Source organism: Sus scrofa, chromosome 3 (assembly GCF_000003025.6).
Source record: "Sus scrofa isolate TJ Tabasco breed Duroc chromosome 3, Sscrofa11.1, whole genome shotgun sequence".
NCBI lineage: Eukaryota > Metazoa > Chordata > Mammalia > Artiodactyla > Suidae > Sus > Sus scrofa.
The window spans coordinates 102,237,566-102,252,793 of NC_010445.4; the positions used below are offsets into that span (position 1 = coordinate 102,237,566).

General features: G+C 39.4%; 1 protein-coding gene across 10 annotated transcripts in view; it reads right to left on the reverse strand.

The window, feature by feature from the left end:
- RMDN2 (regulator of microtubule dynamics 2) overlaps positions 1-15,228 on the reverse strand; it is a 96,989-nt gene that overhangs the window by 27,199 nt on the left and 54,562 nt on the right. For all 10 annotated transcript variants that reach the window (XR_002342768.1, XR_002342769.1, XM_021087623.1 and 7 more), the window contains 5 exons: positions 13,505-13,580; positions 11,985-12,062; positions 7,653-7,751; positions 6,210-6,263; positions 6,042-6,122 (listed from right to left, as the gene is read on the reverse strand). Coding sequence is in view for 8 of the 10 variants with exons in the window: in XM_021087623.1 (XP_020943282.1) it covers positions 6,042-6,122; positions 6,210-6,263; positions 7,653-7,751; positions 11,985-12,062; positions 13,505-13,580 (388 nt within the window). In the remaining 2 variants the exon portion in view is untranslated. The remainder of the gene's footprint in view (positions 1-6,041; positions 6,123-6,209; positions 6,264-7,652; positions 7,752-11,984; positions 12,063-13,504; positions 13,581-15,228) is intronic.

A 15,228-nucleotide genomic window follows, 5' to 3' on the forward strand; every position in this document is an offset into this window, starting at 1 on the left:
CGGAAGTCATGTCCTAGCTCACATGTTCATAAGACTTTCCAGTTTAGACTCTGGCCTTGGGGACGTCTTCTTCTCCCCCATCGTCCAGCTCTTCTTGCACCACTGGGAAGTCACATCTGGTTTTCAGAGATCACACCCCAGGGAGACCTGACGTCTGATGTTCTCCAGCATTGCCTCCCTGTACAGGTTCCCCTGAGCGGGTCCAGCAGTCCCACTCTTCCAGAGTAAAGTCCACAGCTATGACCTCAAACGTCATCATTTCCTGTGGCTGCAATGCCAAGAACAACCACCACCTGCCTTCCTCTTGTTTTCTCCCTGAGGGACAGTCCGAGCACTAAGCCGGTAGAACAGAATCCAATGGGCAGAAACTGGAGTGAAATCACATTGATAGTGCAGTTGCTATCACCACACTCTGCAGCTCAGAGCATCTTTCTCTCTCCAGAAAAAGGCCAGGAACTTATATTTTTACTAAGTGCCCAACCCCCAAGAAAGTCTTAAAGATTTAAAACACTAGGTCTAAATTCTAATTTCCTTAGAATCTCAGGTTACCTATCAAAACCTCAGGAAGGCCTTTCTAGGTCCCTGATCCAGGGTGCAACCCATTTTATTTTCACTTCCATAACACTCATTGCACTTTATTGCTATTACCTGTTCAGGGTCTGCCTTCCTCACTAGACTACAGAATTCACCGTGCAAAGACAGGATGTGTTTTTTTCTCATTGTATCCCAGCCTCTGGCAGAGCACCCCTGTATTTGTAATATAAATGAGTAAAGGTAATCTTTCTCATTCACACAAACACACATATTAAAAAAATATAGATTTATTTGATCTGAAAGTGCCAGAAAATATTACATTTTCAGAAAATACATCAATGGTCTCTGCTAAAGACTTTGGATAAATAAAAGAGAATTATTTCTTTTTTTTTTTTTTTTTTTTTTTTTGGTCTTTTTGCCATTTCTTGGGCTGCTCCCACGGCATATGGAGGTTCCCAGGCTAGGGGTCTAATCAGAGCTGTAGCTGCCCGCCTACACCAGAGCCACAGCAATGTGGGATCCGAGCCGTGTCTGCGACCTACACCACAGCTCACAGCAATGCCGGATCTTTAATCCACTGAGCAAGGGCAGGGATCGAACCCGCAACCTTATGGTTCCTAGTCAGATTCATTAACCACTGTGCCATGACAGGAACTCCGCAAGAGAATTATTTCTATTAAATCATTATACGCCCAGCATTTGGGTAATGATTTATCAAATATCAATTTTACCAGACTGCATACTAGTTAAAAATGACCAATACCAAACTGATACAATATCATCAGCTACTTTAAGAAGATTAACTACAAGGAAGACTACAAAACTTCTTTAAGATGTTATTAAGATCAACTTAAAGAATACAGCTACAGCCATTATATATTGAGAAAGCTTAAGAAATAATATATGTTGAATATACATGAATAGAAGGTAAGAGCCAAAATAATGCAAATAGGAAAGTGTAAACAGAGTAACACTTCCAGCTTACAATTCGTAAAATGTTTGTTCAGAAATAAACTTAAACCAGAAAGAAATAGGCGAATAAGAATTTCTAACAAATGAGACTCTGGACACAACATTGCTGGATTTCAGGAACAGACCCACCCACCCCTCGGATCTGCAGCCTTCCTAGAACTGAAGACAGGATCAACATTTGTGGACTAATTATATTTTCTAAACTTACTTAGCCCATATCTTAGTTAAGATAATCAAATATGAGGTCTTAAATAAGATAGAACATTTAGAGTAGGATTGGGATTTTATTACTAAGAGTGGTTACTAAGGAGATTGATGATTCTCAATCTGGAGCAGAGGTTGGAAATGCAGCCCAGGACTTTAAACTACAGGTAACCTCAAGACAAAATCATGCCACATGCTAAATATGAAGTTTTTTACCTTCTGCCCTCCTACAGAGTTCTCTCCTTCCTGTGTTGTTGGTACATTGTGGTTATTATCCTGTAAGAGTTTGTCTTAGAAGAGTAATTCATATCACTTCAAAATATTACAGCAATTTTAAAAGGTTTTTTTTGTTTACCAGATTAGCACATCCCTCATTGTAAAATGAAATTTTACATGATGCTTTTTATATTTGCATCAGACTCCAGGTCAGTAACTTGGATACTCCCTTCAGGCAAACACTTTTGGGCTGCCGGGGTCATCATCATTTCACTCAGCAATCATTCTCGTACTGACTTAGACACGGGAATCCTTTTTATTTATTTATTTATATTTAAAGGAATATTTCTCAGGACCTGAGATTACCTTTATAGGCTCAAGAAAAGTCCACATGAATAATACAATACTGTAATTTCAGATTCTGGAAATGTAAAGCTGCTTACATGCACGAATCTGAGCTCTAGAGACCTAATGGCTGACATTCCCAATGTTAAGTGCAGGGTGATGAGCTCCAAGCTCGCTGACAGGGACAGAGTTCATGTTCACAATTGACTGTGATGCCAGGACGAGGGTACAAGTGCTCCGCAAAGAAGCACATATGTCACACAAGTTCACAGGAGGGAGAGAAAACCAATGGCTCAGTTGCCTTTGCTGTAATGAATGCCAATGCCATATATTTTGGAAATGAATAAATGGGTCAGCAAAATCACTAATGGGGTATACTTCAATTTGGAAAAAACTGTACAGTCAGGGGGTACCACAGACAACTTACCTCATCTTCTTTTCTTTTCTTTTCTTTCTTTTTTGTCTTTTTGCATTTTATGGGGCCACTTCTGCAGCATATGGACTTTCCAGGCTAGGGGTCTAATCAGAATGGTAGCCACTGGCCTACGCCACAGCCACAGCAATGCCAGATCCGAGCCAAGTCTACAATCTACACCATAGCTCATGGCAATGTTGGATCGTTAACTCACTGAGCGAGGCCAGGGATCGAACCTGCAACCTCATGGTTCCTAGTCAGATTCGTTAACCACTGTGCCACAATGGGAACTCCTACCTCATCTTATTTTCTAATTGAAAAAGAAATTGAGATATTCTTGACAGTACATTAACCACTTAGAAAAAAAAACATTTCTAGGAATACAAACAGAAACATCACTGGAAAAAAATAAGTAATGTTGGAAATACTTGCTAATGCTGTTTTGCTTATTACCTAGATATTTCCACACCATCCAGCTTTCTTAGTTATATTTATTACCAGGCCTATTTATTATTACTATTAGAACTATAATTTTTATTTGTATGGTATTAATCTTTTGAGTCTCTGCACTAATACTTACTGAGTCCTTGTTATATGCCAGATACTATATTTGGCACTAGAAAGAGAGGGGAATGAAACACACTTGGTTGTTACTTTCACGAAACAATCACACAAATAATTATATAATCACAACTGTGCAAAATGACATGAAGCAGAGTATGAGGTACTGTCTGGGAGTGCCAAGAAAATCTTTCCTGAAGAAATGATGTTTATGCTAAGGCTTGAAGGATCAGTAGAAATAAAGCTGGTGAAGAGAATGGAGGGTTTGAGGGGAATGTTTCAAAAAGAGAACAATGTGTCCCAAAGGTGCAAGGCAGGAAAGAACACCGTGCAGAGGAGGAGAGAGGAGAACATAGGAAGTTTGAGAGGTTGGTAGGAGCTAGATCAGAGCCCTTGACAGGCATGCTAAAACTTCTGAACCTCATCCTGAAAGCCAAGAATTTTCAAGCAGGGAAGAGACATTTGAGGTTGATGTTTAATCTGTGGCTTTGGCTGATACTGAGAGCCAAGAATGGCTAGACACGGGCCAAGAAGGTGAGAGAAGACCAGCACTGAGGCTTGCGTGATCGTGGCTCGGGTGAAAGAAGGTGATGCCCTGCTTGGAGTGATGGCTGGAGAGAGAGAGAGAGAGCAGTTGGATGGCTCAAAGCATGTTTTAGAAGAACTCTAGGAACTTGGTGACTGGGCAGGTGCCTGGGCTGGGGGGCTGAGGGAGAAGGAGGTGTCAAGGACGACTCCCAGCTTTCTTAACTGGGCGATGGAGGTGCCACTTACTAAGAGGGGAGATGGAGGAAGAGCAGATGCAAAGGCCTGATGATGAGTGGAGTCTGAGATGTCTGTGATCATCCAAGTGGAGACGTAGGCAGGACGCTGGATAATCAGGTCTAGAGCTCAGAGGAGAGGTCTAGGGATACAAACTTGAGGACCCCTGGGAGGGATGTAGCATTTGAAGCCACGGAGGAGGAGAGGTCTGGCAGGTAGGGAGGAGGAAAGGGGAGAGGAAACTTAGGGACCAAGGATCAAACCCTGGAGCTCCTCGGTATTAGCCCTCCTGTGAGAGCGCTAGATGTCATGCACAAACATTTGTGTATTAAATAGCCAGGCAGCACACCTTATTATCATACTGCATTTTGTTCTCATATTCTAATAAGAATGCAGAAATACTCAGTTTATTTATTTATTTATTTTAGGGCCCTACCAGCAGGTATGGAAGTTCCCAGGCTAGGTGCTGAATCAGAACTGTAGCTGCCGACCTACACCAAAGCTACAGCAATGCCGGATCCTTAACCCACTGAGTGGGCTGGGGATCGAATCCACATCTTCATGGATACTAGTTGGGTTCCTTACTGCTGAGCTACAGTGGGAACTCCAGAGGCACTCACTTCAAAATGTAACCCAAACTAGCATCGTTCAGGAGAGACAAAAAAGACAGTAGGGTCCCAAACACTAACACAGAGCAAGCAACCAGAGGGGCAAAATCTGTTTTCTGCTAAAAAAGTTACACGACTTCTCTTCTGGAGAAGAAGTGCTGCTTTGTACCTTCTATTAATGAATGTAACCAACTGAGGAATTTGAGTTAGAAAGGTAATAAACCTACAGGAAATCCCAAACACGCAAGCAGGCCAAGCCCTCGTGCAGGTGGTTGCTGAAGAGCCCCGTGTAGTGACACAGCCATCCCTGAACCTGGAAGTTTGGGCAGGTCTTGTGTCGCTTCCTCTTTTCAGCCTTATTTCCCACTAGTGACCTGAACACTCCTTCCTTTCCAGGCAAACAAACTTTTGCTTTTCCACCTCTGTGCCTTTGTTCATGACCTGCCACGGGCTTCGCTCACACCTCCACATTCTATACATCTTTCAAAGTCCACCTCTGATGCTACCTGGTCTCTTCTAGGTGAAAGTAATTTCTCCCTATTTCGACAACCAATTATTTGTACCTCTCCTAGCACTTCCTATTCTCTGAGCTCCCATCATTTGGATGTAACTTTATGTTCCTCTCTAGGCTACAAGCTCCTGGAGGGCAGGAAGCATGTCTTACGTGTGTATGTTGCAGATCACAACAGACGCTGGGGACTGTATTGCTCCAACAGAGAAGAAGAGTACTTACTTCTGAGGCATCTTTTCAGTTGTGATTCACAGGATGATAGTGTTTATGTGGTATGAGAAGGGAGCAGAAAACACTGATCTGCTTCCTTTTGTTTCCACAATATTAGTATGTAGGAACACAGACTGAATTGTTAATGCTGTGAAATTCCTCAAACTTAAGAGGATATCAGAATTCTGAATTCATGGAAAAAAGGCAAGAAGCAATGTGACAGCTTCTTTTTCATTAATGATGTTCAAAGACTGAAGATGTTAATACATGTTTTTAATCTTCGTGGCCTTGGGCAGCCACAGCCTGCTGTGCACTGGGACTGACGAAGGCTCTGCATGCTCCTGCGCTAAGGTGGGCAGCCTGCCTGCTCATTTGCTGCCTATCCCGGTTTAATCATCAGCTGCCCACAGTTATGCCATCCTCCATCCTTCCTGGCAGGGCTTATCCCACTCCCTGCTGGCTAACACCTAACGAGCATCAGCATGTTTAACTGCCAGCCCACAATCTGCATGCTCCTTAAAGATACAGGGGGTCTCCTGGTGAAGGGTTACCTACAGCAGTCTTTAAAACTTCACGGTACATGTTAAATCCAAGTCAAAATGTTTTAGGAAAGAAGAAAACTCCAGATATATTAAACCAGTTGTTCATACTGGAGGCTGGAATTGTACTAGTAAGAGCACTCCTTGTCACTGTGTGGACTTACCTCTTTGGTAACACAAGGAAGCAACACTGCCAAATTACAGAACTTCACAGCATCATCTGTTTGGTCCAGATCGATACAACACTAGAAATGAAAAATAATCAACATGAAGGGCAATCACGTTTTTGTATCATGGATTCAAAGTGATCTTAAAACAATGATCTTCATTACCTTGGCCAAGAACATGTAATTGGACTTAGAAAAACCAGGGTGCAGTTCTTCGACCTGATTTTAAGAGAAAACAGAAAAGAGAATAACAGGGAAGTATTAAAACAACAAGCAAAGAAGATATATTTCAATAAACTAAATATTAACCAAACTGCCCTAGGAATTTAGGTTGGTTGCCTCACATCTGAATCATTTTATCAATTCAAGTATCCTCTGAGTGGAAATACAGCTTTTGAGCTTATCCATTAAAGTGGAATAATTACTATGGTTATACAGTTTATAAAGCAATGAGATAGTTTAAGATTTTGGGATCCCTCTGTATAACATCTTCCTCACTTCCCTTTCTCTATTTTTTCTCTTTTTTCTTTCAGGGCCAAGACAATTGGTGATATACGCTCCCCAGGCCAGGTCCCTACATTTCACAATCTCTTCAGGAAACAAGAGTAGAGCGTGACTGGTATCCCATGGCAAGCATCCTTCACTACATTAATATTTGATTTCTTATGATTTCAACACATTCCATCTGAGCTGAATAATAACTGAGGTCCATCACATCAAGTACTTTTAAAGAAAAGACATGCTTAAAATAACAAGTTGAAGTAGCAGACCTCCCTTAAAGGTACTTTACTTCCCATCTACTAATGCCTTATGTACCAGTTCCTTTTCTTTATGTCTGGGAAATAAGAATTCTGTCGTGGGTACGGTGTTGATACTAGAGAGCTCTTTCTGGAACCTAAGCTAATCTTTGCATCAGAGCCAGGTTTTGCTCTTGCAAAGATCTTATACAAGGAAGCTCCTAAACTGACCTTAGCCCCCAACACAGAGGGACGCAGAATCCAAGAGAACAATACTTCAAAAAAAAAAAGTTAAAAGGGAGTTCCTGTTGTGGCACAGTGGGAACGAATCTGACTAGTATCCATGAGGATGCAGGTTTGACCCTTGGCCTTACTCAGTCGGTTAAGGATCTGGTGTTGCGGTTAGCTGTGGTGTAGTCACAGATATGGCTTGGATCCTGCATTGCTGTGGCTATGATGTAGACTGGCAGCTGCAGCCCCAATTTGACCCCTAGCCTGAGAACTTCCAAATGCAGCAAGGGTGGCCTTAAAAAAAAACCAACCCCCGCCCCAAAAAAAACAAAACTGGTTCTAAATTAGCCTAATCCGGAATATATAGGACCCAGTCTAATAATCAGGGCATGAATGCTTTTGCACATACTCACACGACCTGAAGAGCCACACCTGGATTTGGCAGTAAGGGCTACCACACCTAAAACATGACCGTGCTCTAAGAAATAGTTTGGATGTGCCAAAATGAGGACTTCATCTGGGGCTTTGGTTAGAGATCCACACACGGAGAAGAGAAGTACTTCCTTGACAGCAAGGGCAGGAGAGACTGGTACAGATAGGAGCCAGTTTGACATTGAAATAATGGATAGATGAAATATACCTTAAGAAAATTTTGCAAAGCTTCTTGTACAGTTGAGGATGGTATTTTCCCAAACAGAGTAGCAGCCATTTTTTTCTCAATCCAGCTCAGTTTGGAGACCTGCAAATATAGAACATCACTCTTAGAAAGCTGTTCATCTTTTGAATAAATAACCTCTCCCCAGTTGGACGTGTGTGTGTGTGTGTGTGTATATGTATGAGTGTGCATATCATACAATATATATAAATACATACCCATAAATTGTACATGAGGAGGTATCAACTTTATGGTACTACTATTTTGCCTTCCTGTTCATAATTCTAACAAACTATGAGCTCTAAAAGCACTAGCTACCAAACCAATTTGAAATACTCATAAGAAGGTTTGTGTCCAGTGTGAGATAGCGGAATGTGGTGAGGAATAACACTCATTCTGTTTGTTCACATGATTCTTGCTTTTGAGGTGACGCATAGTATTTCTTTGCAGAGTATGAGTAGCTAAAAGACGCTACCTTTGCCCGCTTCCTGCCTACTCCATGCTGCCAGCCTGACCCCGAATGCAGCATCTCAGAAAGGTAAACAGAACAAAGATCCTCAACCCAGGAGAAGTATACAGCGAGGGCCCAGCATAAATATTTACAATTCAGGAGACTTTTTTAAAATTAAATCTCATATTACCGTTTGCTTTTTTGCTTTTTTCATTTTTCCCAAATATGAATAATAAATATATAACATAAAAGATTAAAAGGAATAAAAAATGAATATTTAAAAGGGTACTGTGCTCTCCCCAAAGTGCCTTCATTCCAATCCCATCTTCTAGGGTTCTAGGCAGCCATTAACTCTATTTAAAAAAGTTATTCCAGGAGCTCCTGCTGTGGTGCAGTGGGTTAAAGACTCAGCATTGTCTCTATGGCAGCCTAGGTTCAGTCCCTGGCCCAGAGCAGTGGGTTAAGCATATGGCATTGCCGCAGCTGTGGCGTAGGTTGCAGCTATGCCTTGGATTCGATCCCTGGCCCAGAAACTTCCATATGCTATGGCCGTGGCCAAAAAGTTAAAAAAAAAATTATTTCATCAATATTTTATAGTAACTGTAAGTAGAGTATAAACTTTAAATATTGTGAATTACTATGTTGTATACCTGAAACTTACTGTATATCAATCATAGTTCAGTTAAAAACAAAGAGGTACAAACTACTCTGCATAACAAACTACAAGGGTACATTATACAGCACAGGGAATATAGCCAGTATTTTATAATTTCGAAGGGAGTATAATCTATAAAAATATTGACTATGTTGTATACTTGAAACTAATATAATATTTTAAGTCAACTATACTTCAAAAAAATACAGAGCCCCCCAAATTATTTCCTTACTTTTCTGTATGTTACTTTATTGCTATGCTCATTTCCATCTTTTTGAAATTAAAAAAAATATGTTTATTTCCTTCTTTGACTTACTTTCCTTTAACATTTCAGTTTTAAGATTTCCTCCAGGCTGACAAGAGTAACTGAAGTTCAGTCATTTAAGCAACTGTGAGATAGTCCGTCATGTAAACGTACATCAATGATTTTTTACCCACTCTTTTTCCAATGGACATTTGAGCCTTTTCCATTTTCTTGCTCTTAGGAACAAAGGCTTTGTACATGCCTTTTAAAGCACATTTGCACGTTACTCTAGGTTTGGCAACAGTGCTATATGGTAGGCAAGCCATCAAATTAGAGATAACACCCAAATGTTTTCAAGATGGTTGTGCCAATTTGTGCTCCCACGATGCTATAAGAATTCCTCCTGCTCCCTATCCTTGCAATACCTCATATTGATATTTAAAATTTTTATTAAATGAGTAGGGAGTTCCCGTCGTGGCGCAGTGGTTAACGAATCCGACTAGGAACCATGAGGTTGCGGGTTCGGTCCCTGACCTTGCTCAGTGGGTTAACGATCCGGCGTTGCCGTGAGCTGTGGTGTAGGTTGCAGACGCGGCTCGGATCCCACTTTGCTGTGGCTCTGGCGTAGGCCGGTGGCTACAGCTCCGATTCAACCCCTAGCCTGGGAACCTCCATATGCCGCGGGAGCGGCCCAAGAAATAGCAACAACCACGACAAAAAAAAAAAAAAAAAAAAAAAAATTTATTAAATGAGTAGGAATAAAATGGTATCTCCTTATTTACTTATCATTTCCTGTTATTTCTAATTCAAGATTTATGTTTTTGTTTTTGTTTTTTTTCTTTTTGGCTGCACTTACAGCATATAGAAGTTCCTGGGCTGGGGATCAAACTCATGCCACAGCAGTGACCCAAGCTGCTGCAGTGACAACACTGGATCCTTAACCTGCTGCACCACAAGGGATCTCCAAAGGTGTTTTTTGTTTGTTGGTTTTAATGGCCGTACCTGAGGCATATGGAAGTTCCCAGGCTAGGGGTGGAATCAGAGCTGCAGCTGCCTGCCTACAGCAACGCCAGATCCGAGCACCGACTGTGACCTTCAACACAGCTCAAGGCAATGCCGGATCCTTAATCCATTGAGTGAGGCCAGGGATCCAAACCACATCTTCATGGATACCAGTTGGGTTCGTAATCTGCTGAACCACGATGGGAACTCCCAGCAGTCGAATTCTTAACCCACTGTGCCACAGTGGGAATTCATGTTTTGTTTTTTAATTCTAATATAATTGCATTATGATCAGAAAACCTGCATGATATCAATTCTCTAAAATTTATTAAGACTTGCTTCATGACCTCATATATGTTCAATTCTGTAAACATTCTACATATGCTGGAAAAATGTGTATTCTCTAATGGCTAGATATATATTTTCATCTATGTTTGTTAGATCAATGTTATTAACTGTGAGGCTCTAATCAATGTTTTACATACTTACTAATATATTTTTTTTGTCTTTTGTTCTATTAATTACCAAAAGAGGGGGGAAGAAATTCACCACTATGTGGTATTCTTACTTCCCATACATGTCTTTTTATCTGTTCTACATATTTTCTATCTTTTTATTCCTCTGTGCTGCTCCCAGGCAACATTTTCAGATTTATTTTAAAGTTCATTAATTCTCTCTTTAGCAGTGCTTATCTATTGCTAAATCTTTCCACTGAGTTTTCTCTCAATGAAAAATAATATACTTTTTATACCAAAAAATTTTCAATCTTTTTCAAATCTACTAGTCATTTTTGCAGTCTCATGTTCTCATCCATTTTTCCCCTAATTCCTTTAAAAAAATACTTATGTAAGTAGCTATTTAAAATTATGTATTCCGTGTTTCTAAAATCTTTCAGATCTTTTTCTATTCCTTTTTTGTTTCTGTTGACTATCATTTATGATGGTTTGTTTTGTTGTATACATTCTATTATTTTTGACTGTGAGTTCAGTTCTGCAAGAATGTTCTAAGGCATGTGTGAAGGTACAACCCTCCAGGGAGGATTAGCATTAGCTTCTGCCATTTGTCCATGGCAGGAATATCAGGTTTCTTCTTGGGATTTTTAAGCCTAACCAAATAGTGTACACTTAAACCCCAGACTCATATAGTTGGGTCAGTGGTTTTTAAATCTTAGAGGAGTCCTCTACCTTCATGAGGACTCTTAATATTTAAAACTGGCATAATAAAAACTGCTTTCAGGGTTGTTAAAAGGATGAAATGTGATAAGAAATATAAAGTATAAAATATACAACTGACATACAGCAGGTGGTTCAGTGAAAGCAAGCCTCCTGCCTTATCCATAATCCTCTATAAGCCACAATGAACAAGCTTATTTTTTTGTCTACCCTAATTTTCTCATTCAGAAATAGCATTTCTCTTTGGGGTAATTTTTCATGCAGCTGCTAAGATATACTTTCACATCCTGTTAATTTTCCATAAATGAAATGTCACATAACACACTGGGTCTTAGACTTACCATACTAGCTGCCTTTGCTTATTTCTACACATCCTATGTCCCCTTTTAAATTAAGTTTTTTGAAGATAAATGAACAATGTTCTCCCACAAAACAGAAAGTAGTGCACCAATACAGGGTATATGGGTATCTCTCTCTGCTCATCACCTGAGAAAGCACTATTCAAGGGAGACAGTGAGACTGCTACAAGGGGAAATGGAAAGGCAGTGCAAAAAATATGTATGTATGCATTTATAACACCATGAATATATATATATGCATTCATAACATTATTGTGTATAATGTAATATAATTATAAAATGTATAAATTTATAAACTCATAAAAATGTACTGATTTTATCATTTTCCCTATAGCAGGCACAAGGTAAAACAATAAAAGAGTAAGTCACTGAAAATATATCATATAATCATAGTATATTCAAATAAGATTTACAGATAAAAGCATTCAACTTACAGTGTAACAGTATCTTCCCTTGAGGTAATATAAAAAGGGTTCTTCAGGTAAAAATTCAATTGCTTTGTCTAGATGTTCCTGAAAGAAAATCCAAAAGAAATATAATCTCCCAAGCTTCAGGCAGTGCTGAATAGAACTAGTAAATTTTTTTTTTTTTTTTTTTTTTGTCTTTTCTAGGGCCGCGCCTGCAGCATATGGAGGTTCCCAGGCTAGGGGTCCAATAGGGGTCCAATTGGAGCTGTAGCTACCAGCCTATGCCAAAGTCACAGCAACGCGGGACCTGAGCCACATCTGCGACCTACACCACAGCTCACGGCAACACTGGACCCTTAACCCACTGAGCGAGGCCAGGGATTGAACCTGCAACTTCATGGATCCTAGTCGGATTCGTTAATCACTGAGCCACGACAGGAACTCCAGAACTAGTAAATTTAAAGGGGCTCTACAATGTTGTTGTGTCCCCTTCTCCAAACTTTACCATTAATATAACTAAGCTTATTAAGAATTCAATCATCAAAATATTCACAACTAGAACCAGAACTGTGATTATGATTTAATAAGGCTACAGAAAATGTTACTCTAAAAATAGGAAACATCCAAGTCACATTTTTATCTGCCCATGACTTGCACAGCTAATACTTTTTGACTGGGAGGCAAACTTACAAATATCAAATGATATAGGTATATTTACTAGAGAGAAGAGAATAGCAGATCTAGGTGATAGAGGAATCCATTCCCCTGACATTTTCAAAATGGTCACAGGGAGCTGGAAGACAAAGAACGCTTTGCCTACCCCTGTAACTATTGGCCCCAAAGGGGTTATTTACTTAGTTATTATAAATATAAGCACATTATAAATAATGAATATGCTCACTTATTTTATTCATGTCATAGCAAATTTAAGCCCTAGATTGAATTCTACTCCTACCAAATCAATATGTAGAAAATGTTTTAACTAATTAGTCCTGGTTCATGCTTATGACATTGGTGAGCTCATGACGAAAAGGCTAAGTTAAGCCTCTATCTTAAAAAAAAAAAAATACTCATCTACTATATGACTTCTTTCAATGTTTGTAACAATCCTTAATTACCCAGTTTGACTCTTTTTGGCAAAGTACTGTTTAAAAGACTTTCATTTCATGTCAGTAAAAAAGACAAATTCCTACAGATTAACTTGTTAAATAATTTGTTTGTTTGTTTGTTTTGCTATTTCTTGGGCCGCTCCTGCGGCATATGGAGGTTCCCAGGCTAGGGGTTGAATCGGAGCTGTAGTCACCGGCCTACGCCAGAGCCACAGCAACTCGGGATCCGAGCCGCGTCTGCAACCTACACCACAGCTCATGGCAACGCCGGATCGTTAACCCACTGAGCAAGGTCAGGGACCGAACCCGCAACCTCATGGTTCCTAGTCGGATTCGTTAACCACTGCGCCACGACGGGAACTCCTTGTTGAATAATTTGATTTATACCTGTTAATGGAACATACAGCTACATTAATACATTTTTAATATCAAGAATACCTTGAAGCGATATCCATAGTTGATTTTGTTTTGTAAGCCCTCAAACTCAGATACATAGCCACACAAAACTGCATACCTGAAAAGAACAAAAAGCAGAGGACATTGTGTAAACTTGTAATCAAATACCACCAATTTTTTTTGGTCTTTTTTTTTAGGGCCACACCCGCAGCACATGGAAGTTCCCAGGCTAGGGGTCAAATTGGGAGCTGCAGCTGCCAGCCTACACCACAACCACAGCAACTCCAGATCCAAGCTGTGTCTGCAACCTACACCACAGATAGTGGCAACGCCAGATCCTTAACCCAGTGAGTGAGGCCAGGGATTGAATCTGCATCCTCATGGATACTTAGTTGGGTTCCTTACCACTGAGCAATGAGAGGAACTCCCAAATATCACCAAATTTAACATTTAAAAAAATCTCTAAACCATTCATTAATGCTTAACAAAAGTATTCATACAAATGCAAGGACCCTAAAAATAATAAATACTTGACATAAACATAGGACCAGTTTCCTCATCTATAACTGTGGATACCAACACCATCTCTCTCATATGTATGCTGTGAGGGTAAACTATCTAAAATGTAATTGTTTAGAAGAATGCCTGGCATAGAGTGAGTTCCAAGAGATTAGCTGCCACTATCACCATCATCAACATCAAAGCCACAAAGAGACTCTCAGTAAAGTCTCATAAGTATTAAACTCAAAAAGGTACCGTGTGAACAAATCCCTGTTTCTTTTTAACAAATATAAAAATATAAAAAGTTCATGGCATGCTTTAATTTCATTTGAAAATTAAAATAAATATTATGATTAAAAATAAAATCAAAGGTAATTTTTGAATATATTTTTTATAAAATTCCCATGCCCTTAATACCTCCTTGGAAACACTGCATCCATTTTACTAGAATACTGTATCCCATGGAATCTTTACTTTTTTCCCTTTGGGTATACAAAATTTACATAAATAATTATTTGACTATAAATTGCGTGCAATATTTGTTCAGCAATTTGCTTCCTCTAAAAATTAGGTGTATATAACTTTTTACATTCAGACTGCTTCTGTCTGTACAAAAATCTTCAGATAATTTCAGTGTTTCTGTCTGAGGCAAAATATCCATTTACCTAAATATTTCAAGAGTAGATCTTAATTTTCATTTGCATTATCATAACAAATGAAAAATATAACTTTGGGTGTTATTTATCTTGATTGTTTTTGTGGATACATATAACTTTCAAATAAAAAATTGAAGTCGGCAAGTTTCTTAATTTGAAACAGACTATTCCTGGACACAAAAGATCATATAATTCATACCACTCATGCAAAACCAATAAAATGGCCACTTTTAAGTTATTAAAAACCTCTTTTTGACCTCTTAATTTTCATTAGAAAATCAATAATTTTCTAACAGTAGAAGCAAGAGTGATGACAAAAGCAACTTTTTAAAAAGGATCTGAGGAGTGCCCTCTGTGGCACAGTGGGTTAAGAATCTGACTGAAGTGGCTAGGGTTGCTGCAGAGGTGTGGTTCAATCCCAGGCAGGGCACAGTATATTAAAGGATACAGTGTTGCTGCAGCTGTGCCTCAGATTCTTCAATCCCTGGCTTAGGAACTTCCATACACTGCGGCAGCAGCCATAAAATATTTTTTAAAAATTACCTGAGAATTTACCTAGATTAGGAGATACTACTTAAATTACTGTACTTAAAGAATATCTTAAATTAC